Here is a 26,772-nt window from a genome sequence, read left to right as displayed (position 1 = left end):
GCTAAGTTAAACGACCATATCAGACTGTGTAAATAGCAGATCTAACTTAGCAGATTGAATATCGGGCCCAAAGAAATTAGGGTAATTTGGTGGAAGGGGATAGCTCTTTTACATCAGGATTTCTTTCCTCAGTGCTTTAGGATAAATTTTCTAAGTTCTGGATAGCCTTTTAGATGCCCCAATGAAGAGGAAAGCATGCAAATATCTGACTGTGTATTAATCCTCGGTTGTTTTCTAGCAGTTTGAAAAATACTGTGCCAATGAAGCAGCAGAGAGACGGTTGAATTAGATCAAGACTGAAGTCCATAAATAGTAACACCCCTGTCAAGACTTCAGCTTGCTGCTGCTCAGGAGCCTAATATGTGTGCCAATTCAACATTTTGTCATCTCAGCAAGGCACTTATGTGGTCTTGAAAGCTCATGCACAGCATCTTTAGATCTATTCCTAGATTGATTGAATAAATGGCATCAGAGCAGATGAACCAGCCAAACCATCTTATAAAGATAGGAAAAAATATTCTCCAGATATCCCTACTCAGTAATTTTGAAGAATTAAGGCCAAAGTGCCAAGCTTGAGGGTACTATATGCTCTTTCATCTGCATTGGGATATTTTGCCCTCAACCTGTGTGGGAATTTTAGAAACATGCCTTTTAGTACATCTACCTTGGGGCCCTTTTGCTAAGCTGTGGTAAAGGCAGGTCATTCCCACGCACTCATTTTTAACGCAGGGTAAAATGGCTGATTTTTTTCCATTTCCAGCATTAATGGCCATGCACTAATATTCCCATTAGCACATGGACTTATATTCCGCCAGTGTCACTATGCTCATATTAGCCCTCTCCTCAAGTCACTTCATTGGCTCCCTATCCATTTCCACAAACAGTTCAAACTCCTTTTATTGACTTACAAGTGCATTCACTCTGCAGCTCCTCAGTACCTCTGCACTCTTATCTCTCCCTACACTCCTCTCCGGGAACTCCGTTTACTGGGTAAATCTCTCTTATCTGCACCCTTCTCCTCCACTGCTAACTCCAGGTTCCATTCTTTTTATCTTGCTGCACCATATGCCTGGAATAGACTTCCTGAGCCGTCTTCAAATCTAGGTTAAAAGCCCATCTTTTTGATGCTGCTTCTAATTCCTATCCCTTACTCACTTGTTCAGTGCCCACCTTAGTAATTCCCTTATCCCTTATTTGTCCTGTTTGTCTGTTTTAATTAGATTGTAAGCTCTGTCCGAGCAGGGACTGTCTCTTCATGTCCAGTGTACAGCGCTGTGCACATCTAATACATGCGTACATGCCCACTTTCTGCCCCATACTCTCCCTGCACATGGGTAGCACATTCCAATCCTAAACCTACCACAGAACACCTGAGTGTGCCCCATTTCAGCTGCAGTAAGTACATGTTAGCGCATGTTAGTAAAAGAGCCCCTTGTTATCAAAGAATGGTGATAGGCGCATCATCTATTAACACATATCGGAGGCAATGCTACAACAGGTTGTCAAAATTTAGGTGCCTACTTTTCGCAGTGAGTGAGCCTATTCTTTAAGAATACATGCATAAATGTTATTACAGAATACTAATGTAAGCCTGCATCAATGCGTTTGCATTTAGGCTCACGCACTTACGAGCGGTCTATGGCTCACTTACATGTGAGTACCTAAATTCAACATTTACATGTGTAAATTCCAGTATTTTGTAAACTAAGTGCCCAATATTCATCGTATGGCAGACTGCGGACTGAACTAACCCTGGATGTTGAATGCCGTGTCATGTGTGGCTCCTGGCATTGAATATCTGGGCATGATTGTCGACCTGGAAGTTAATCTGGCACCAGCTAATATTCAGGTTGGTACCTGATTAACTCACCACATAAAGTTATATATATATATATATATATATATATATATATATATATATATATATATATACACACACATACATACAGTGCACTCCATTTAAGTGCACATCGAATAAGCGCATGCTCTGTTTAACTGCTTGCCATACTTCGGTCCCATTTTTGGCGCCATCAATTTCTATGGGGACAAACCGGTTTAGCGCACCACTGATAAGTGCAAGATTTGCTTATATGCATGGTTTAAGACCGCTTCTCTGCAGGAACGACTCCGCATAAGCGCACGCACAGAATATGGAAGCCGATTGGCGCATGACAAAGGGGCGGTAAATTTGAAATCTCGTTGGTTAACTGCCACAGGCAGAATAAGCGAAAGAATGTTGTTAGAGTGTACACTGGAGTTGTCATCGTCGTCGTGCAACTGTAAGACTTTAACACTGGCTGAACGAATAGAAGTTCTTAAAAAATTAGAAAACAAAGTCAAGCATCTATTGCTAAAGAATATGGAGTCAATCCCAGTCAAATTTCAAGTATCTTGAAGCAGAAAGACCAGCTTCTGGAAGACTGGCAAAACAATACAAATCCACACCGGAAACGTAAACGGGCGGGAAAAGCTGAGGATGTAGAAAATGCTCTTCTTCGGTGGTTTTCTCAAGTCAGGAGCAGACAGTTTCCTGTCAGTGGTCCACTGCTTATGGAGAAAGCTAATCAGCTAGCTGAAAGTCTTGGACTAACTGAAATCAAAGCCACTGTTGGATGGTTGGAAAGATGGAAGGAGAGGAACAACATAAAATTCAAGAAACAGCATGGTGAAAAATAAGACGCTGATGACTTTGGTGCTGAAAATTGGGTTGTTTCAGTTCTTCCTACCATCTTGAACGAGTTTGTACCTCATGATATTTTCAATGCCTACGAAAACGGTCTCTACTGGCGAGCGATTCCTGATGGAACACTTGCATTCAAACAAGCCGAAACTACAGGAAGTAAAATGTCGAAGGACCGACTGACGATCCTGCTTTGCTGCAATATGGATGGGAGTGAGAAGTTGGAACCACTCGTCATTGGAAAGAGCAAACAGCCCCGTTGCTTCAAGAATGTTAAGCGACTTCCTGTGTCATACGAGGCTAATGCAAATTCATGGATGACGGGGGAAATTTGGAAGCAGTGGCTAAAGAAGTTAGACACTAGAATGTGGGCACAAAAGTGTCAGATTTTGTTGCTTTGTGATAATTGTGCTGCACACAGTGATGATGTCAGGCTGTCTAACGTCAAGGTGATCTTCCTGCCACCAAACACTACCTCTCTGATCCAACCTATGGATCAGGGCATAATAGCCAATTTCAAACAACATTATCGGGCTCTTGTGCTACGTCGTCTGATGAGCGTTATGGATGACCAGACTGGCAAGGATAAACGTGCAGTTGAACTGGCTCGTAATCTATCACTGTTGGATTCCCTACATATGCAGAAAGAAGCCTGGAATCATGTTACACAGGCAACCATTGTGAACTGCTACAAGCAGGCAAGCTTTGTTAGGGATGTGGAGAGGGACGAAACAGATGCAGCTGTTGCAAACACGTCAGATGAACAGGCTATTGACATCCCAGCTGGTGTTACTGAAGAGGAGTTTCATCACTACGTAGCTGTTGATTACAATCTACAAACAGCTGACGACAGCACTGATGTCGAGATATGTGCCTACACGCAGGCAATGGCTGATGATGAAACAGATGATGAAATGAGCAGCGAGGCACATGCTGACGAAATTCAACAACCTCCTGTCACTTTTGCAAGAGCGCTAGAGAGTCTCAACACCGTGCAGTCCTATCTGGAGGCCACTGGATGTCAGTGCTATGACAGTTTTTACCATCTGTCAGACGTAGTCTATGGAACTCACAGATACAAGAGTGTACAGAGGACTATGACTGATTACTTCAAGTAAGCTAACGTCAGTTAACGGAGACTGTATAACGTGAGTTAACGGAGACTGTATACTGTACGTATAATAAACAGTACTGTACATATGTTTATCAGATATCAAGCTTCTTTGGGTCACATACACACACACACACAATAGGTGGGAGATTTTTCCACTCTGGTTCAGTACATCATAACCTAATTTTTTTTTTGTTCAGGATGTAACTTAAGGAGATCAAAGCAATGTTGAACAGCAAGGGTGACAGTCAATCCCCTTGGAATATTCCCCTCATGATGTTCACATTTCCAAGTTCTTATCCATTTACTCAAACATTGTCCATTCTTTCATGGATTTTTCCAGCATAATCTGGATGTTTTCACTAATTCTTAACATTCTCAAACACCAAAGTATCCAAGTATGAGGTAGTGAGTCAAACACCTTCTTGTAATCTATCCAGGTAATTTGTAGATTTGTTCTCTGTCTCCTTGAATTTTTTCAGTATCATTTTGTTGATAAGCAGCTGGTCCTTCATTCCACTTGAAACTTGGCAGCTGCCCTTTTGTTCAGGAGAGAACAGAGAATTTCCAGACCTATGATTTGATATTGTGTTAGATAACATTCCAGTTAGCAATTTGAACATTGTTGTAAGCATGTGAGTGGTCTGTAGTTGCTTACTAGAGAACCCTTATCTTTATCTTTCATTATCAGACATGTTCTGCCAGTTGTCATCCATTCCTCTGTTTTCCCAGTGCATAGTATTTCATTAAACTGCACAGCCAGAATCCATGTACTTCATCGGTAGCTGAGGTGTTGTAATTTTGTTCCAATTTTAGACAGTCCAAATTTCTTTTGAGTCCTCATGGTAAAATTAGTATTATTGTTATTATTACAAATTTATATTCTGATGCATCCAAGCATAAGCTCAAACTCTTCAATGTACCACAAATTATAATAATGGTACAAGCAAGAATTACTGAGCTATAAAAATGCATTTAAAATACTAGACCCTTTGAGATGAATGGGGCCTATTTAATAACAAAGGGACATATTTACTAAAGAACATTAGGTTTTTGCACTTAATGCTAGTTATCAGCCAAAAGCAACGTGCCTTAAGTGCAAAATGTGTTCAGTACTTCCCCAGCAGTTTCCACACAGATATGTTCCCTAATACACTTTCAAGGGCTGTGGACATTATGCCACATAATGCGATGGTGTTAGGAGAGCCCTTGTTAACTGCACATTTGCCACTTAGTGTGCACTACCTATCATTTGCTGACTGAAATGTGCAGTCTACATCCAGTCCCCGCCCATATCCCTCAGTCCTTGCCTATATTTCTCAGTCCCCACCCCATCCCACATTAATAGTTAGCCCTGGACTTCTTCTGCACTGGCTGTTTTAACACATGCTACATATTAGTGTGGGCTAGCACTAATGGTTAGCACATGCTGAAACCCGTGCTAACTGCTTAGTTCACCTTAGTAAACATGTCCCAAACCTCATTAACATACACCAATGCATACTAATTAGCATGTTATTGCAGCTGTACATATTGAAGGTAACATTTTTTTCATTGTTAGATTTTTGTATTTTTGCTGAGTATTAATATTTGGTGATACATTGATTCCACTAAATCATAGAATGTGATAGCAGAGAAGGACTGAAAGGGCCACTTACTCTGATCAGTCTTGTTTTTGTTATGGTACCATAGATTGCACCTGATTTCTGCCTTTCCTTTTCATTTCTTTTCAACTATGGATCCTTGGTATGCATCCCACATCTTCTTGAATTCTGTTACTCTGTTTGCCTCCACCAGGCAACCACCAAATTGCCTGTGAAGAAATATTTTTCTGGTATTACTGCTGACTATCTCCTTTTTGAAAGTCATCTAGTGATTAGAACACTGTGGGCCTGATTTTCGAAAGAGATCGCCGGCCATCTTCCAACACAAATCGGGAGATGGCCGGTGATCTCCTGAAGTCGGCCAAATCGGTATAATCGAAAGCCAATTTTGGCCGGCATCAACTGCGCTCCATCACGGGGCTGGCAAAAGTTCAAGGGGGGCGTGTCGGCATGGTAGCCAAGGCGGGACGGGGGCAGGACAGGGGCATGCGTTGAGATGGCCGTCTTCGCCTGATAATTGAAAAAAGAAAGTCGGCCTTCACGAGAATTTGGTCCGCTTTATTTGGACCCTTTTTTTTCAGGTCCAAGTCCCCAAAAAGTGCCCGAACTGACCAGATGACCACCGGAGGGAATCAGGGATCACCTCCCCTGAATCCCCCAGTGGTCACTAACCCCCTTACATGTGAACAACCACAACAGAAGGGAAAGAAGGGCCCAAACTCACCTCAATAAAGAAATGACAACTAACAAAAGTCCACTTAACACCAAATACAGAAGACCCATTCCAAACAATCCAAGTGGGCTACCTCAATGCCAGATACGCTGTAAATAAAACAGCAATACTAACAGACTGGATCATGTCAGAAAACATCGACCTACTCTTCCTCACTGAAACTTGAATCCATGACCAAAAGGACCCTATAATCCTAGACCTGTGCCCTCCAGGATACAAAATCACACACTGGACCAGAAAAGAAAAGAGAGGCGGAGGCATAGAACTAATCTATTGGTCCCACTTTAACACCAAACCCACTGCCGAGTCCATAGCACCTCAACTTGAAATTGCCTCAATCAGAATCCACAACAAAACCCTATGCGATCTTGTGAATTGTGTCTTGTTTTACAGACCTCCAGGTAATTGGAACGAAGGCCAGACCAACTTCATGGACTTCATTTCAAACACTTGTGTAACCAACTCCAATATACTTGTATTAGGAGACATTAGCCTCCACCTAGAAGACCCAAACTCTACCAACGCACGAGAATGCAAGGAATTCCTCCAATCATGGGATCTTAAATGGCCACACATGCAAGCAACCCATGTCAAAGGGCACACACTCTACCTCATCTCACACAATCTGTCCACAGACCAGAAACTAATAATAACAGAATTTAAATGGACAGAAACACCATGGACCAACCACTACAAACTAAACCTATCCCTAAAATGGTGGAAACATTTTTTGAGGGTGGGAGGAGGTTAGTGACCACTAGGGAAGTAACGGGAGGTCATCCACGATTCCCTCCACTGGTCATCTGGTCATTTCGGGCACCTTTTTGTGCCTTATTCGTAATAAAAACATGTCCAGGTAAAAACGTCCAAGTGTTAGTCATGGATGTCTCTGTTTTTTTCCGTTATGGTTCAAAGACGTCCAAGTCTTAGGAACGCCCAAGTCCCACCTTCACCATGCCTCCGATATGCCCCCTTGTGATTTAGACGTCCTTGCGATGGACTTTCGCTAGAGTTGTCCAAAATCGGGTTTCGATTATATCAATTTGGATGTCTCTGAGAGATGGACGTCCAAGTACCGATTTATGTTGGAAGATGGACGTCCATCTCTTTCGAAAATAAGCCTGTATGTCTCATCAACGACAGTTGCTGTAGAATTTCCCATGTAGAGGGAAGAATTGTGGTTGCTATGTCAGATCTCTTGGAAATAAGGCTCAACAACCATGTTGTAGATGACACCTTTTTTTTTTTGGACTAACTTGATATTTCTTCCAAAAGTTATCCTCACATCATCAGGTCAGTGAAGAAACAATGCAGTTAAATTAGTACAAACCCACCTAGGTCTTAGACTGTCTACATATGTTAGTATAACTCAGTGAAAGGAGGGGATAGGCAGAGAAGATGAGACAGTAACACTTTACAGTTCAAATGCCTTATTATATCTGATAATGGGTGAGAAAGCCCATGTTTCTATTGAATTCTTTTGTGTCAGTTGCAAAGTGTTTGATCATTCAAATATGAAAAGTTTTCCATTCTTGTGTGCTCCTCAAGTTTCCTTTAAGCACCTTTGAGAAATGTTTGACTACTGAGCTGTCATTCTGGGATTTTTTTTCTGTAATAATTTATATCATGTTTCTGAAGATTTATCTGTGTCTTCAATTTTTGGCTTGTTTCTCTGATGTAGCAGCATTTCACATGAATGTGAGCCTTTTATTCTGAAAGTCTTTCACATATGGGTAGCTGTAGGGTCCTGTGATATGTGTTGGCATAACTTGCATCATGGTGTTTTCAAGATCGTTTGCCATTTTCTTCTATTTTGGGATTGTGTTTGGCATTTACTACTACTACTACTACTTAGCATTTCTAAAGCGCTACTAGGGTTACGCAGCGCTGTACAATTTAACATGGAAGGACAGTCCCTGCTCAAGGAGCTTACAATCTAAGAGACAAATGTACAGTCAATCTGATAGGTCAGGCAGATTGGGGCAGTCTATATGTTCGAAAGGTTAGGTTCCGAAAGCAGCATTGAAGAGGTGAGCTTTAAGCAAGGATTTGAAGATGGATAGGGATGGGGCTTGGCGTAGGGGTTCAGGAAGATTGTTCCAGGCATAGGGTGAGGCAAGGGAAAATGGGCGGAGCCTGGATTTGGCAGTGGTGGAGAAGGGTACTGAGAGGAGGGATTTGTCATGTGAGCGGAGGTTACGGGCAGGAACGTAGGGGGGAGATGAGGGTAGAGAGGTAGTGAGGAGCGGCAGAGTGAGTGCATTTGTAAGTAAGGAAGAGAAGCTTGAATTGTATGCGGTTTCTGATCGGGAGCCAGTGAAGTGACCTGAGGAGAGGGGTGATATGAGAATAACGGTTTTGGCGGAATATAAGACGTGCGGCAGAGTTCTGAACGGATTGAAGGGGGGATAGATGGCTGAGTGGGAGGCCAGTGAGGAGTAGGTTGCAGTAGTCGAGGCGAGAGGTAATGAGGGTGTGGACAAGGGTTCGGGTGGTGTGCTCAGTGAGGAAAGGGCGAATTTTGTTGATGTTGAAGAGGAAGAAGCGACAGGTTTTGGCAGTCTGCTGGATATGCGCAGAGAAGGAGAGGGAGGAGTCGAAGATGACTCCGAGGTTGCGGGCAGAAGAGACGGGGAGGATGAGGGTGCCATCAACCGAGATAGAGAGTGGAGGAAGAGGAGAAGTGGGTTTAGGTGGAAAGACGAGGAGCTCGGTCTTGGATATGTTCAGCTTCAGGTGGCGGTTGGACATTCAGGCAGCAATGTCGGATAGGCAGGCCGATACCTTGGCCTGGGTCTCTGCTGTGATGTCTGGTGTGGAGAGATAGAGCTGGGTGTCATCAGCATAAAGATGATATTGGAAACCATGAGATGAGATTAGTGAGCCTAGGGAAGAGGTGTAGATAGAGAAGAGAAGGGGTCCAAGGACAGATCCCTGGGGAACTCCAACAGATAGCGGGATGGGAGTGGAGGAAGATCCATGATAGTATACCCTGAAGGTGCGGTTGGAGAGATAGGAGGAGAACCAGGAGAGGACAGAGCCCTGGAACCCAAATGAGGCCAGAGTGGCAAGAAGTAAATTGTGATTGACAGTGTCAAAAGCGGCGGAAAGATCAAGGAGGATGAGGATGGAGTAGTGGCCTCTGGATTTGGCCAGGAGCAGGTCATTGCAGACTTTAGAGAGTGCTGTTTCTGTCGAGTGGAGAGGGCGAAAGCCGGATTGGAGTGGATCGAGGATGGCATGAGAGGAGAGAAAATCGAGGCAGTGGCTGTGAATGGCGCGCTCAAGTATTTTGGAGGGGAAGGGTAGAAGAGAGATGGGGCGATAGTTGGAGGGGCAGGTAGGGTCAAGTGAAGGTTTTTTGAGGAGAGGTGTGACTACGGCGTGCTTGAAGGTGTCAGGGACAGTTGCGGTGGAGAGAGAGAGGTTAAGGATGCGACAGATGGAGGGGTTGACAGTATGGGCGATGGTGCTAAGTAGGTTGGTGGGGATGGGATCAGAGGAACAGGTGGTGCATTTTGAGGAGGAAAGAAGGCGGGAGGTTTCATCCTCGATGATCTCAGGAAAGGAGGAGAAGGAGGCCTGGGTTGGTTGGTTGAGGGAGAGGGTTAGTGGGAGAAGAGGAGGTGATGGCTTGTTAGTGAACTCAAGGTTGATCTTTTGCACCTTGTCACGGAAGTAATCAGCCAGTGATTGAGGAGAGAGTGAGGGGGGAGTGGGAGCGGGGGGCACCTTGAGGAGAGAGTTAAGGGTGGCGAAGAGACGACGATGGTTGGAGCTGAGAGAGTTGGTCAATTGGGTGTAATAGTCCTGTTTTGCAAGGAATAGGGAGGAGTGGAAGGAGGATAGCATGAATTTGTAGTGAAGGAAATCTGAATGGGTGCGGGATTTCCTCCAGATGCGTTCAGCAGATCGGGTGCAGAAATGAAGGTAGCGGATGCAAGGGGTCAGCCAAGGCTGAGGAATAGTACGCTTTGTGGGACGGGAGGTGGATGGTGCGAGGGTGTCCAAAGCAGAGGAGAGAGCGGTATTGTAAGCGGAGACCGCTTTGTCGACAGTCTCGGAGGGCATGATGGATGGGAGGAGATTAGAGATGCTAGAGGATAAGGTGGGGGGGGGGGTCAATGGCCTGGAGATTCCTGGAGGTGGTGGTTAAAGTTGGACGGGGCTGAGGGGGGGGGTGAAGAAGTGTGAATGTGATCAGGTGGTGGTCGGAGAGAGGAAGAGCTGAAGTTTGGAAATTGGAGAGTGAGCCGGAGGAGGAGAGGACGAGGTCAAGACAATGGCCGTCACGGTGAGTACGGGTGGTAGAGCACAGCTGGAGGTTGAAGGAGGATGTTAGGGTGAGGAACTTAGAAGCGTGAGGGTCAGATGGGTCATCAGTATGAATGTTAAAGTCTCCAAGAATGAGGGACGGAGATGAAGGTTCAAGGAAAACAGAGAGCCAAGCATCGAAGTCGGTGAGGAAGGAAGAGAAGGATTTATCAGGGGGGCGGTAGATGACTGCCACTCTGAGTGGCAGCGGGTAGAATAGCCGGATGGAGTGGGCCTCAAAGGATGAGAAGCAGTGAGACTGCGGTAGGAGGAGGGGTTGGAAACTACAGGAGGGCAAGAGTAGTAACCCAACGCCTCCACCGTGGCCAACGGGGCGGGGAGTGTGTGAGAAGAGATAACCACCATGGCAAAGGGCTGCGACTGAGGCAGAGTCATCCGGGGAGATCCAGGTTTCGGTTAGGGCGAGCAGTTGAAGGGAGTGGGAGATGAAGAGATCGTGAGTGAAGGACAATTTGTTGCAGATTGAGTGGGCATTCCACAAGGCGCATGAGAAGGGGAGGGAAGAGGGGGGGAGGAGGGGAATAGAGATGAGATTGGAGATGTCCCGGGATCGTTCGCGTGGATAGGACGGGGACAGATGAGGGGGACCTGGATTAGGGTTAATGTCTCCCGCGGATAGCAGGAGGAGCAGCAAGAGAGTGCAGAGGAGGGTGGGGGAGGTCGGGCGATGAAGACGGGGTGGACTTAGGAGGAATGTGGATGGGTTAATAGCAGGAAGGAAGTGTTGAAGGTTGAGAGCTAGGATGGAGGAGGGGGACAAGAGGGATGGTGAGGTGGAGAGGGGTGGGGGTGAACAGGGTATTGCCGTGGCTGGCCAGGCGGGAGGGCAGCGAGTTCCAGTGGTAGATAGTGGGAGTGGGGGGGGAAAAGAGATTAGGAAGGGACAGGGCAAGGAAGAGAATGTGGATAGGAGCCATACGTAGTGACTGATGTGTAACAGGCGAGTGTGTAGTGACTGAGGTGTTAAGCAGATAGATAGAATGGAGATCTGGGTAGGAGGCTAGGAATTGATGGACTGGTAAGTTGATGGTTGACAAGCTAGCAGCAGGCAGGCGGGTAAGTCAATGGTTGAGAGGCTTGCAGGCAGGCGAGCAGGTAGGTCAAAGGTTGACAAGCTAGCAGCAGGCAGGCCGGTAAGTCAATGGCTGAGAGGCTCGCAAGCAGGCAGGCAGGTTACTCGATGGGTTAACAGGCAGGCAGGCAGCAGCTGGGACAGACGGACAGGAACAAGCTGGGATGGATGGACAGGAGCAACAGGATACGCTGAGATGGATGGATTGGATGGATTGGAACAAGCTGGAACAGACGGACTGGAACAAGCTGGGGCAGGCAGGAACGGATGGACTGGAACAAGTTGGAACAGACGGGCTGGGATGGAATAAGCTGGAACAGGTTGGAACAGGCTGGTACAAGCTGGAGCAGCTGGACTGGAGCAAGCTGGAATATGCAGTCCGGCACAGGCTGGAGCGGAAGGACTGGGACAGGCAGGAACAGGCGGACTGGAACACGGTGGAACAGATGGACTAGAACAGGCTGGAGCAGACGATGATGGAGCAGGACTGGAACCGATGGACTGGAACAGGCTGGAGCAGACGATGATGGCGCAGGAGCTGGAACAGATGGACTGGAACAGGCTGGAGCAGACGATGATGGAGCAGGACTGGAACAGACTTTAGAGAATGCTGGAAACGGCTGCGCAGGCAGCAGGACTGGAACAGGCTGAACTGGAACAGGCTGGGCAGACGGTCAGGAACAGACTGGAACAGGTTGGATCAGATGGACTGGGACTATTTAGTGGAGCACTGAGACCGGAACACGCTGGGACAGACGGACAGGGACAAGGAGGAGCGGAGGCAGAAGAGCAGGGCAGCGGACCAGAACAAGCCGGACTGGAGCGGGCTGGAGCCGAGGGATAAGAGCGAACAGGTAGGGCAGCAGGGCAGAGGCATGAACCAGAACTGGTAGGGATCATGGGGACAAGAGAAGTGGGTCAGAGAGAGGATCCACACGAGGGCCTAGGGATCGGCTGCCACAGGTCACCTGGCTCCCCACTCACTCTCGTCAGAGGGATCTACGCAGGGCCCATGGAGTACCTGCCCCAGGTCACCTCGCTCCCCACTCTTCCATGCCAGAGGATCGACAGGAGGGCCGAGGGAGCAGCCACCTAGGACCCCAGGCTCACCACGCTCGGAAGGACCAGTGCTGCAGGCAGAGAGATGACTCGCAGCACTCCCAAGTGCCGACGATCCGCTGCCTGCTACCCGCTGCCTCGCCGCCCCACTCAAATCTCCGACTCACGCTGCACCGGCCACCAGGTAGCGGAACGAGGGAGGGACGGCAGCCACATGGACGTTCGGTCCCGTGGCGCCCTGCCTCCCGACGATCACGCTGCTCTTTCTAATCTGATCCGGTCCTCCTGTCCTCCCGCCTCCGCATCCGACCAGGCCAGAAACCAGGCTCCGATCCCAGCACAGCACCCCAGCAATCTGCTCCCCTCGGCTCGCCTCCACATCCGCCGCGCCGTCGGCCGTAGCCCAGCCGCTGACCCCGCCTGGCCGCGTGGGCCGCCTGAGGGTCAGAGGTTGCGGTTGGCCTTTAAAGGCCTTTAAAGGCAGTAGCCTCCAGGGGAAGGATAGGGGCCGTCTCAGCAGTCTTCCCGTCTACGCTATTTGCTATCGGCAGCTCACCACTTCTCGAGCGGAATCCGAGCTGCGTGACCGCGTGGTCAGGTAGGGTCGCCGCTGGCAGTGCCCAGGTGTCAGTTTTGTCCCTGGGGTGGCCGCAAGAAGCCTCTGGAGTGCAACTATGGCTCACCCCTGTTGTTTACCGTCGCTGGGTGCTCAGGTCGCTCACCGAGCGGCAGCTCAGAGGGCCAGATCAGCCCGGGGAGCACTTTGGCTCGGGAGCTTCTTACTTGAGCTCCTGTCCGTCGGCCATCTTAGGTGGTTGACAGAAAGTTAGAATTTGGGAGGTGGGGGGTGAAGGAATGAAAATATTTCTTTTAGTAATTCAAGGATCTTGTTAGAGCTTTAAAGGTACTTATTCCTGTACTGTGGGTCAGAACAAATTAACTATAGTAATGTATGGTGACAGCCTAAGACCTAGGCGAGTTTGTATTATTTAAACCTATCAGTCAATATATAGCTGGCAGCAATCAGCGGTTTTTTAAATGCTGACTGGCAGGGGTAAAATTAGGCCCCAGTATTCAATGCTGGGCCAAAGTCCAACCAGCAGCATTAGATTTCTGGCTCTGACTGGAATCTGTCAGGTCACCGGCTCTTATGCAGGTCCTGGACGATATTTAGTTGGGATCTATGTAAGATACTTATGTGGATCTCAGCTGAATATTATCCGGGACTCGCAAAAAGGTATCTGGACAGTTCACCCCCTCCTTCCCTCCCTCCCCCCTCAGAAGAGCATCTGCACCAATTCTGATCACCCCTCTCTCCCAACATCATCTCATTACAATGAACTCAGGGTGATCTAAATAATGCTGCATTAGGACACCAAAGCCAGTGTTAGAGCCCTTTAACATGTGTTAAGGGGCAATTAGTATAGGTTTATGCCCCCCTAACACAGCTTAATAAATGCACCTCTCAATATTTTAAAGCATGCTAAAGAAGTGAGTGTACACTAATGAATGCACATTGCTACTTTCTGGCTTTCCTCTTCTGTTAGGAGCTAGTGTGACACTTATCAGTAGAGTCTAAAGGAAGCTAGTCATTGTAAAAGCCAAAACATTGACTAGCTATGATTTCTAAGGGAAATGGGGGAGGGGAGGGGGAGGGATCTGCAAAGCAGATCAGAGTAGGTTCCATAGGGGTCTTTTTACTAAGGTAACGTGGAGGGGCATAATCGAATGAAAACGTCTATCTCCATGGGCGTTTATCTCCGAGAACGGGTCCTTGAAGGGGCGGACCGAACCGTATTTTGGGAAAAAATAGACGTCCATGTGTTATTCGACAATTTGTGAGCTGGGCGTTTTTGTTTTTCAGCGATAATGGAAAATGAAAGCGCCCAGCTCAAAAACGAATAAATCCAAGGCATTTGTTCGTGGGAGGGGCCAGGAGTCGTAGTGCACTGGTCCCCCTCACATGCCAGGACACCAACCGGGCACCCTAGGGGGCACTTTTACAAAAAAAACCAAAAAGGTAAAAGAGCTCCCAGGTGCATAGCACCGTTCCGTTGGGTGTTGAGCCCCCCCAAATCCCCCTCAAAACCCACCACCCACAAGTCTACACCATTACTATAGCCCTAAGGGGTGAAGGGGGGGCACCTACATGTGGGTACAGTGGGTTTGGGTGGCGGTGTGGAGGGCTCCCATTTACCAGCACAAGTGTAACAGGTGGGGGGGGGGGGATGGGCCTGGGTCCACCTGCCTGACGTCCACTGCACCCCCTAATAACTGCTCCAGTGACCTGCATACTGCTGCCAGGGAGGTGGGTATGACATTTGAGGGTGAACATAAAAAGTTGTGAAACGGCATATTTTTGTGGTGGGAGGGGGTTTGTGACCACTGGGGGGAGTCAGGGGAGGTCATCCCTGACTCCCTCCAGTGGTTATCTGGTCATTTAGGGCACTTTTTGGGGCCCTATTCGTGGAAAAACAGGGTCCAGGAAAAGTGCCCTAAATTCTCGCTAAAAACGCATATTTTATTTCCATTATCGGCGAAAGGCGCCTATCTCTGATTGGCCGATAACCACGCCCCAGTTCCGCCTTCACCACGCCTTTGACACGCCCCCATCAACTTTGTCCGCATCTGCGACGTAGTGCAGTTGAAAACGTCCAAATTCGGCTTTCGATTATACCGCTTTATTCGTTTTTGTGAGATAAACGTCTATCTCCCGATTTGGGTCGCAATATAGGCGTTTTTCTTTTTCAATTATAAGCTGGATAGTAACATAGTAGATAACGGCAGAAAAAGACCTGCACAGTCCAGCAAGTCTGCCCAACAAGATAACTCATATTTGCTGCTTTTTGTGTATACCCTACTTTGATTTGTACCTGTGCTCTTCAGGGCACAGACCGTATAAGTCTGCCCAGCACTATCCCCGCCTCCCAACCACCAGCCCCTCCTCCCAACCTCCGGCACTGGCACAGACCGTATAAGTCTGCCCAGCACTATCCTCACCTCCCAACCACCAGCCCTGCCTCCCAACCACCGGCTCTGGCACAGACCGTACAAGTCTGTCCAGCACTATCCCTGCCTCCCAACCACCAGTCCCGCTTCCCACCACCGGCTCTGGCACAGACCGTATAAGTCTGCCCAGCACTATCGCCGCCTCCCAACCACCAGCCCCGCCTACCGATCTTGACTAAGCTCCTGAGGATCCATTTCTTTGGCACAGGATTCCTTTATGCTTATCCCACGCATGTTTGAATTCCGTTACCGTTTTCATTTCCACCACCTCCCGCGGGAGGGCATTCCAAGCATCCACTACTCTTTCCGTGAAAAAATACTTCCTGACATTTTTCTTGAGTCTGCCCCCCTTCAATCTCATTTCAAGGTGCGCTGAAAAATGACCTGTGGTAGTGTAGACGAATGTTTTGGGCGTGCAGAATCATTTTTCAGCGCACCTGCAAAAAATGCATTTTTAAAATTTTTTGCCAAAAATGGATGTGCGGCAAAATGAAAATTGCCACTCATCCATTTTGGGTCTGAACCAGCCATTGACCTAGTGGTAAAGCCTTATGCGGTATCTGATTGGTAATGACCTACATGCATCAAATGCCACTCGGCGTGCGCCCAATACACACGTCTGAAATTTTTTGGACACGCGTTTTGAATGCAATTCAAAAATGAAATTACCGCAAGAGCCATGAGGAAGCTGGGCAGTAACTTAGTAAAAGGGCCCCATAATCTTGGTAATCTAGGATACATCATAGCCTTAATTTTATTTTTCACAGAACGTTAAAAAAAAGAAGCTAATATTGCATACTGGAACCTATAAATACAAACTAATACATTTTCTAATTTTTATATGCTTGTTCAGAATACAGATATACATGTTTATACTTGAGAATTTACAATATTATTTTCCTATCATTTTCTTTTCTAGTGTGTGCCAGTTAAAGGCCTTGGATTTGTGCTTGGAGCTTACAAATGTATTTGCAAGGCTGGCTTTTACCATCCCAACATTTTTTCTGTGAACAGCTTTCCAAGTAAGTGCCTTTTTGCTTGAGTAATTTAAACAAAAGGAAGAAAGATAACATTAATAATGCAGGACTCCCTTTTTATCCTTACCAGATTTACATGCTGAGTTTCTGCTGGCAACTCTAGGATTATAAAATCACTTATGGAAATTCCATCCCTTTGGTTTCTAATCTGTTCCATTCTTGAGACTCCTGTGAAACATACCTATATATTAAGCATGTTTGAGTTGAAAATAAATAAAATATCCCTTTGCTGATGGGAAATAGTAATTTCTAGTATCACAGAATTGATGAAGTAAGAAATTTAAAGAATGGGGATTTTCTTTGCTCTGATATAAAGCTGGATTAGTTATGATCTCCTGCATTATTTGTAAATCTTTTCAATGACTCTTTGGTCGACTAACAATCTAACAACTTTATGCAAAGTGATAGTATGATATCATAAAAAAAATTGTGTTTGGCTTGTAGGGAAAAAAACATAACAGGATACACTGGAACCAAAATAGCAGGCTGGGCAGTGGAATGGGAATGGAATGGAATGGGCAGGCAGTGATTCAAGCTGCAGCAGCTTGTGTTGCAGAGAAGCACAGGCAAGGAGGAGAATTTATATTTATTTTTGTAGCACCAGAGTATACCTGGCGATATTCGGTTACTGCTGGGTTACTGCAGGAGCCCTTACCGCCACCTCAGTGGGTGGTGGTAAGGGCTGCCTCCAGAAATGGCCACGCGGCAAGTGCTTTTGCGGAAAACGTCCAAAAATCCAGGAGCGAACATATTTTCAAAAATGGCCATTTGCTAGATGTAGTTGTGCTCAGTGCACCTAACATTTTGGACCATTTTTGAAAATAAAATGTCCAAGTGAAAAACTCACAAAATGAAGCCATTGGGCTATAGGAGTAGCCTGCATGCATAATAGACTGGCCATACAGACATCCCAGCTGAGTTGTGGGGCACCCTAGGGAGCATTGCAGTGGACTTCACATAAAAGGTCCCAGGTACACATCTCATGTTAGCCCCTTATATTGTATGGTGAGCCCTCCAAAACCCATCAAAAACCTACTGTACATCACTACAGTAGCCCTTATGCCTGCAAGTGTCACCTGTATGTAGTGGCGTACCAAGGGTGGGACGTTGGGGGCGGTCCTCCCCGGGCGTCAGCAGGTGTAGGGGTGCTCCGCTGGCGCCGCAGTCCCCACCTGCCTACCAGCTCCGTCGACGGACAGATGACCCTCTTCTCCTGCCACCCGGCACCCAGCCTTAAAAAAAAAAAAAAAAACCTGTGAAGTGCCTCGCATCTGCTCTGCTTTGCTGTAAAGGAAGCAAATCGCCTTGTTGCATTGGCCCTTCCCTCACTGTGTCCTACCCACCCCCACAGTGAGGGAAGGGCCGATGCAACGAGGCGATTTGCTTCCTTTACAGCAGAGCAGAGCAGACGCTTCACAGATTTTTTTTTTTAAAGGCTGGGTGGCAGGAGAAGAGGGTCATCTGTCCGTCGACTGAGCTGGTAGGCAGGTGCGGACTGGATTGGGGAGGGGGGCTTAGATGAGAGAACAGGACTGGGCCTGGGTTGGGGGACTCAAATGGGAGGGGAACTGGGACTGGGTGGGGGGGGGGGCTCAGATGGGAGAAGGGGACTGGGCCTGGAGGGCTGAAGGGACATGGGTACTGGGTCTGGGGGGCTCAGATGGGAGAAAGGAACTGGGACTGGTTGGGGGGGGGGGCTCAGATGGAGAAAGGGACCGAGACTGGGTCTGTGGGGGCTCAGATGGGAGAAGGGGACTGGTTCTGGGGGTCGCTCAGATGGGAGAAGGGGACTGGGACTGGGTGGGGAGGGGCTTAGATGGGAGAAAGGGACTGGGTCTGGGGGGGCTCAGATGGGAGAAGGGGACTGGGACTGGGTGGGGAGGGGCTCAGATGGGAGAAAGGGACTGGGTCTGGGGGGGCTCAGATGGGAGAAGGGGACTTGGGTTGAGGGGGGGGGGGGGCTCAGATGGGAGAAGGAACCTGGAGCTGGAACTGGGATCTGAGAAGGGGGCAGAGGGAGAATGGGGCCATGCCTGGGGCAGGAGGGAGAATGGGTCTGGGGCTGAAAAGGGGGGCCCTAATGCAAGGCATGTGGATGAAGGGGACTGGAACCTTGCTCTTTCCCTTCTCTCTTACAATATTGATTGTTTGTTTGCAGAATTGTTGTATGTTTTTGTAGACTGTTGTATGCCACTTTGAGCCTGCCCATGGGTGGGAATATTGTGGGATATAAATGCTATAAATAAATAAATAAATAAATAAATAAGGAGGCTAGTACTGGAACTGGGGGCTGAAAAGGGGCAGGGGCTGAAACTGGGGGGGGGGGGGACTGGGGACTGAAAAGGGGACAGGGCGAAGTGGCTGGGGCTGAAGCTCGGGACTGGTGGGAGAAAAATGCTGGGGTTGAAACTGGGGACTGAAAAGGGGACAGGGAGAAGTGGCTGGGGGCTGAAGCTCAGGACTGGTGGGAGAAAAGGGCTGGGGCTGAAACTGGGGACTGGTGGGATAGTGGGGCTGAAACTGGGGGCTGAAAAGGAGGGGCAGGTGGGAGATGTAGGCTGGGGCTGGAACTAGGGGCAGGTGGGCTAATGGGGCTGGAACTGGGGGCCGAAATGGGAGAGGGAGGGCAAATGGTGGATTGAAGGCAGAGAGAAAGGGCAAACTGTGGATGGAAGAGAGGGCAGACACTGGATGGCAGAGAGAGAGAGTGAAGACAGATGCTGGACGGTGAAAAGAAGATGAGGAAAGCAGAAACCAGAGACAACAAACTGTAAATAAAATATATATTTTTATTTTTTTGCTTTAGGATAAAGTAGTATTGTAGATGTGTTAATAAATGTTTATAAATAGAACATGTATATAAGGTAATCTTTTTATTGGACTAATTTTAATACATTTTGACTTTCGGAGAACAAAACCCCCTTCCTCAGGTCAGGATAGGATACTGTAACAGCACTATACTTTATTGACCTGAGGAAGGAGGTTTTGGCCTATGAAAGCTAAATGTATTAGTCTATGCTCTACCTTGGAAGGACATATGGATTATTATTGGTAAAAGATTTAAGTTAGAGGTAGATATTTCACCATCTATTGTGGTCTTCAAATCTTGGTCATCTTATATAAGTTTGTCTGATATTCATTAAGAAGCTTTTTAATATCCTTCTCACCATAGCTCAAAAACGTATTCTCGCTAATTGGAAAAATGACAATATGTTAAATGTTCACTTCTGGTGGCAATCAGTGTTACAGCATTACAAATTTGAGATTGCCTTCACCGAAATAATGGGTACTGTTATGAGTAAATGTTTAATTTGGTCCCCTCTTGAATCATATCTTAACAGCACTGGCTCTGATTAGTCATAAGTAAGGCTGTCACAGCTGTTTCTTGCATTAACTTTTGTTCAATTGCCTCTAAGTACTTTTTTCTTATTATTTTTAAGTTTTATAACACTTGTTCGTAATATTTGTATCTCATTTGTAATTTTCTAATAATAATCAAAAGTTCAGGAAAAAAATCCATTTATCACCACCCTCTATTGTCTGTTAGTCAACCAGCTTCTAATCTAGGTTACCACCCTGAGTTCATGATCTGTTTATGAGAAAATGTTGCAAAGGAAGTGCTGAAATCCAAGCAGACTATATCCAGTGCATGCCTTTGATCTAGTTCTCTGCTCACTCAATCAAAAAGAAATACGATTAGTTTGCACAATTTGCCTTTGGTAAAATCATGTTGTCTCAGAACTAGCAATCCACTGGATTTTAGAAATTTCACAATCTTTTCTTTCAGTAGTATCTCCATTACTTTTCCAACTACTGAGGTAAGGCTTACAGCCATGTAGTTTCTCACTTCTCTGTTACCACTTATGAGAAGAGGGACCACATCAGCCCATCTGGAATCCTGTGGAACCTATCATATCTCCAAAAATCTATAAAAACAGATCCTTAAGAGAACATAAGTACATAAGTAATGCCACACTGGGAAAAGACCAAGGGTCCATCGAGCCCAGCATCCTATCCACGACAGCGGCCAATCCAGGCCAAGGGCACCTGGCAAGCTTCCCAAACGTACAAACATTCTATACATGTTATTTCTGGAATTGTGGATTTTTTACCAAGTCCATTTAGTAGCGGTTTATGGACTTGTCCTTTAGGAAACTGTCTAACCCCTTTTTAAACTCTGCCAAGCTAACCGCCTTCACCACGTTCTCCGGCAATTAATTCCAGAGTTTAATTACGTGTTGGGTGAAAGATTTTCTCCGATTTGTTTTAAATTTACTACACTGTAGTTTCATCGCATGCCCCCTAGTCCTAGTATTTTTGGAAAGCGTGAACAGATGCTTCACATCCACCTGTTCCACTCCACTCATCATTTTATATACCTCTATCATGTCTCCCCTCAGCCGTCTCTTCTCCAAGCTGAAAAGCCCTAGCCTCCTTAGTCTTTCTTCATAGGGAAGTCGTTCCATCCCCGCTATCATTTTAGTCATCCTTCGCTGCACCTTTTCCAGTTCCACTATATCTTTCTTGAGATGTGGCGACCAGAATTGAACACAATACTCAAGGTGCGGTCGCACCATGGAGCAATATAACGGCAATATAACATCCTCACACCTGTTTTCCATACCTTTCCTAATAATACCCAACATTCTATTCGCTTTCCTAGCTGCAGCAGCACATTGAGCAGAAGGTTTCAGTGTATTATCGACGATGACACCCAGATCCCTTTCTTGGTCCGTATCCCTAACGTGGAACCTTGCATGACATAGCTATAATTCGGGTTCTTTTTTTCCATATGCATCACCTTGCACTTGCTCACATTAAACGTCATCTGCCATCTAGCCGCCCAGTCTCCCAGTCTCGTAAGGTCCTTCTGTAATTTTTCACAATCCTGTCGCGAGTTAACGACTTTGAATAACTTTGTGTCATCAGCAAATTTAATTACCTCGCTAGTTACTCCCATCTCTAAATCATTTATAAATATATTAAAAAGCAGCAGTCCTAGCACAGACCCCTGAGGAACTAGCTACCCTTCTCCATTGTGAATACTGCCCATTTAACCCCACTCTCTGTTTCCTATCCTTCAACCAGTTTTTAATCCACAATAGGACTTTTCCTCCTATCCCATGACCCTCCAATTTCCTCTATAGCCTTTCATGAGGTACCTTGTCAAATGCCTTTTGAAAATCCAGATACACAATATCAACTGGCTCCCCTTTGTCCACATGTTTGTTTACTCCTTCAAAGAATTGAAGTAAATTGGTCAGGCAAGATTTCCCCACACAGAAGCCGTGCTGACTCGGTCTCAGTAATCCATGTCCTCGGATGTGCTCTGTAATTTTGTTTTTAATAATAGCCTCTACCATTTTCCCAGGCACCGACGTCAGACTCACCGGTCTATAATTTCCCGGATCTCCCCTGGAGCCTTTTTTAAAAATGGGTGTTACATTGGCCACCCTCCAATCTTCTGGTACCACGTTCGATTTTAAGGATAAATTGCATATCACTAGCAGTAGCTCCTCAAGCTCATTTTTCAGTTCTATCAGTACTGTAGGATGAATACCATCCGGTCCAGGAGATTTGCTACTCTTCAGTTTGCTGAACTGCCCCATTACGTCCTCCAGGTTTACCGTGAAGTCAGTAAGTTTCTCCGACTCGTCCGCTTGAAATATTTCCGACACCGGTATTCCACCCAAATCTTCCTCGGTGAAGACCGAAGCAAAGAATTCATTCAATCTCTCCGCTACATCTTTGTATTCCTTGATCGCCCCTTTTACCCCTCTGTCATCCAGCGGCCCAACTGATTCTTTTGCCGGCTTCCTGCTTTTAATATACCGAAAACATTTTTTACGATGTTTTTTTGCCTCTAATGCTATCTTTTTTTCGTAATCCCTCTTGGCCTTCTTTATCTGCGCCTTGCAGAACATATATGAGCTACTTTAATATCCTGGGATGTATCACATCCAGCCCCTTGACTTTGTCCACTTTTAGTTTTTCATGTTCATAAATATTTCTTCCCTGAATGATGTGGTATCTACTTCATTCAAATAAATACTTTTGCCAACCATCTGTTACTTCTCCAGGATTTTTTTCTCTATGAACACAGAAGTATTTAAGTAGCATTTCCACTTTTTTCGCATCACTCTGCACACAGCTTTCATACAGTTCCACCTCTGTTCTTCCTCTTCTGTTTGAGATACCTTCAGGCTTGTCATCTCACTTTACATCTTTAGCCATTTTTCATCTACCCATGCTTTTTGCCATGCTGATTTCTTTCATTGTCTCTCTCTCTCAGCTTTAACTGGTATTCTTTTCTGTGTTTCTGTTCTTGTGATTTTCAATATTTTGTGAACTATACCTTTTTTGCCTTTATTTTTTTTAGCCACTTCTTAGAGAACCATCTTATTTTTATTTGATTTCCTTACATAAAGATCTGTAGCTGGTTTTTATAGCTCCTTTCTGCCTTTCCACAGCCCTTATTTCTTCCTACCCTGCTAGCCCCTCCTTCAGGTACTTCCCCATTTTACTAAAGATAGCTTGTTTGAAAACCAGGATTTTGAGCTTTGTGTGTATACACTCCACTTTAGTGATGATCACTGCTGTCCAGGAAGGCATCATCTAGACATTAGACACATTTTCTATGTTTGTGATTACTAAATCCAATGTTGCTCCTTCCCTCATGGCTTTCATCAACATTTCTGTGAGCAGCAAACCTTGCAAGGCATCACAATCTCTCTTCTTCTGGGTATGCATATGGGATTTTTCAATCCACAATTGGAAAGATGACATTTGCTAGAAACATCACTTCCCCTTTCATTCCCATCTTTTGGGTATCCATGGTAAGATTTCTGACCAATTTCTTTGAGTTGGGGGTCTGTAGGTGACAACTTCTCTTCAAAATGATCTCTCTTTCCCATGCCTCCTGCATTACAGTTTCTTTAATAATGTTTTTTTTTCACATAAAGGACTGCTCCTCCACCTTTTTGACTATCTCTATCCCTTCTAAAACGATCTTAGCCCAGTATGTTCATTCTCTACTCTTGGAACTCATTGAACCATGCCTCGGTAATAGCAACAATATCCAAGTCTGCCTGTACCATTAGGGTTTGCAGATCCTGAGGTAGACTGTAAGCTTTTATTTTTTAGCTGTTTTTAGTTGTTTTCCCCATATTCTCTGTAGCCTTTTGCATAGTCCCCTTCTGAACTTTGTTGTTGAAAAGTGAGAAGATGGTTTATTTTGTTATTTGTCCCACTGCTGTCTTCTGTTTTCTGGGGGGGGGGGGGGGTGACATCTTGAACTCATCTGCTTCGATGTGCCACCCCTATCCTCAGTTTTATACATCTAGCAATGTATGGCCTAAATTTCTCACATAGGATCTTTTTTTCCTGCTACAATGTAAGTAGTCCATTATATAACGTTTTACTTCTTCCATATATTGCACCAGCCTCCAATGTATCTAGAACCTTCTTGTAACTTGCTTCTCACAGGTCTCCCACTTAGCCATCTCTCTTCTCTTCAATCTGTTCAAAATTCTGCTGCACGACTAATATTCCGCCAATGTCGTTATGCTCATATTAGCCCTCTCCTCAAGTCACTTCATTGGCTTCCTATCCGTTTCCACATACAGTTCAAACTCCTCTTATTTACCTATAAGTGCATTCACTCTGCAGCTCCCCAGTACCTCTCCACTCTCATCTCTCCCTACATTCCTCCCCGGGAACTCCGTTCACTGGGTACATCTTTCTTATCTGCACCCTTCTCCTCCACCGCTAACTCCAGACTCTGTTCCTTTTATCTTGCTGCACCATATGCCTGGAATAGACTTCCTGAGCTGGTACATCAAGCTCCATCTCTGGCCGTCTTCAAATCTAAGCTAAAAGCCCACCTTTTTGATGCTGCTTTTAACTCCTAACCCTTATTCACTTGTTCAGAACCCTTATTTTATCATCCTCACTTTAATATTCCCTAATCTCTTGTTTGTCCTGTTTGTCTGTCCTAATTAGATTGTAAGCTCTGTTGAGCAGGGACTGTCTCTTCATGTTCAAGTGTACAGTGCTGCGTACGTCTAGTAGCGCTTTAGAAATGATAAGTAGTAGTAGTAGTTGTTCACACCAGGTTTTGAGCCACTTATTGAAGCTGTTTGTATGATGTGGTGTCTCCCTTTCTATAGGCAGATAGCACTTCTGAAAAATTTGTATTCCTCACCATGGGTTTTGACCCTTCTCCCAATTTCTGGATATCTCTCTGTGCTACAGGGTTGCTGTTTTTAGCCAGGCCATTTGACCCTAAGTGAATTATGACCATTATTTTACAGTCCTAACTTTCTTTTCTACACTCAGTTTCTGATTTGTATTCCTGATAGCCTAGGATCCCAGAAGGCATTTTAGTTTGTAGGAACCCTTTACTGGCTTTCAAAGTCGACGTTGCTCAGCCTCTTGGCAGTTTGTTTTGTCAGTGCTTTGGGGATTTTGTTTGCATTGAATAATTCTCTTCATCTCTGGCCCTACCTTAGATTTCATTTCATAAGCATTATGTTCAAGTGCAGCAAAGGAATTTTTCAAGCTCATCATGTAGGAGATTGGCTGTCTCTTTGTCACAGGTTGTTATCTACCTGGGCCCACTGTAGTCAATCTATTCCTGGGTTGATTTATTCTCTGTCGGAGTGGAGATACGTTGTTTGGATGTTGTATAGTCCAGGATGATTGTTTAATTGCACCTTATTCCTGTTCAAGTTGAGTGAACTTATTTTACATAGCAGAGAACTGGAGACACATGGGGCAATCTTTAAGCTTCCAGATGTTCTGCCTTAGGACTAAGGCACCACAGGTATTGCTGTGAACATTAGTCATGATGGTTGGTAAGTATGAGTTAGAATAGCTGTATTATGAAAATGAATATTAAATACCAAGATTATGTTTTTGTTACTGAATTGAAGACTATAGATTATGGCGCTTGTTTTCAAAGAATATGGATGTCTCCAAATGCCCAAATGGATGTCCATGTGCTTGAAACATTCAAATCCTGATTGCAAAGGCAGAAAAGGGGTGTCCAACACTATAGTATGTCCAAATGGCAAGGGGGCATTTTCTAGGTGGGACTAGGAAGGGCCCAAAATCAGGATGTCCAACAGTGATTACTGAATGAGAAGAAGTGACCAAGTCTAAAAAGAAGAGCATCCTATGTTAGACCTGTTTCAGTCACTTCCAGGGTACAAAAGGTTTCTCTGATTGAGCAACTGACCACTGGAAGGATTAAGGCATGGCACCACCTTAATCCCCAGTGTTCGATGTCTCCCTCCCTCTCCTCTGAAAGTGACACTGGAAGTGGATACCAGTCTCTGACAGCTTCAGATATTATGAGCATTCTTAATAAAGCAGGAAGCAAGCCTAAGGATTAGTTTAGTGGTTAGTGCAGTGGATTGTGAACCAGCGGACCCAAGTTCAAATCCCACTTTAACTTTTTTATTTTTTATTGTGATCTAGAACAATACTTACTGTACCTGAATATATAAGCCACCTGCAAACCTGAAGGCTATTGAAGTGGTGTACATTTAGGTACAGTAAGTATTTTTCTGTTCCTCTAGGGCTCACAATTACAAAATAAGAGTTCAAGTGGGATTTGAACCTGAGTCCCTACAGTCAAACTCCACTGTGATAACCACTAGGCTGCCCCTCTGCTCTGGGTAGATGTCTGTGTAGCCATTTGCTAAGGATGCTGCTATACTGACATCCATGTCCCTTGTTTCTCGCTGTTCATAATGTGGGCATTCCAGTTTGTAAAATGACTGTTCAGCACATAGATGTCCATCTCATGTATTTTCAAACAAGAAGGCTTGACATAGTTCCTGTTCAAAAATACCAGTGAGATAGATGTCCATTTTGGACATTATGATCTGGCACCCCTATTCTGGCTTGGATGTCCTTTCGAAAATGTCTCTCCATGTGTATTGGGAAGAACTATGTAAGAAAAGAGGTGGATGGATGAGGGGCAGGATGGGAAGAAAGTGGCAAAATCTTCTTAGACCCTTTAAATATTACTGAAAACAAAATTGGTAACAAATTAAAGGCTTAAACTCTTGAGTTTAGCATTCAAAGCCTATTGCAGTATTGGCATACACTCTTATTTGGCACTCTG

At 45.6% G+C, this 26,772-nt stretch overlaps 1 protein-coding gene across 1 annotated transcript in view; it reads left to right on the top strand.

The window, feature by feature from the left end:
- The window catches only part of GPR158 (G protein-coupled receptor 158), a 452,345-nt gene that overhangs the window by 168,122 nt on the left and 257,451 nt on the right, over nt 1-26,772 (top strand). The window contains exon 3 of the mRNA XM_030201149.1: nt 16,523-16,625. Coding sequence (XP_030057009.1) covers nt 16,523-16,625 — 103 coding nt within the window. The remainder of the gene's footprint in view (nt 1-16,522; nt 16,626-26,772) is intronic.

The sequence above is a fragment of the Microcaecilia unicolor genome, chromosome 1 (genome assembly GCF_901765095.1).
Source record: "Microcaecilia unicolor chromosome 1, aMicUni1.1, whole genome shotgun sequence".
In the NCBI taxonomy this organism is placed as follows: domain Eukaryota; kingdom Metazoa; phylum Chordata; class Amphibia; order Gymnophiona; family Siphonopidae; genus Microcaecilia; species Microcaecilia unicolor.
The sequence above is the reverse complement of the archived record's forward strand: the minus strand, read 5'-3'. Positions and strand labels throughout refer to the sequence as shown.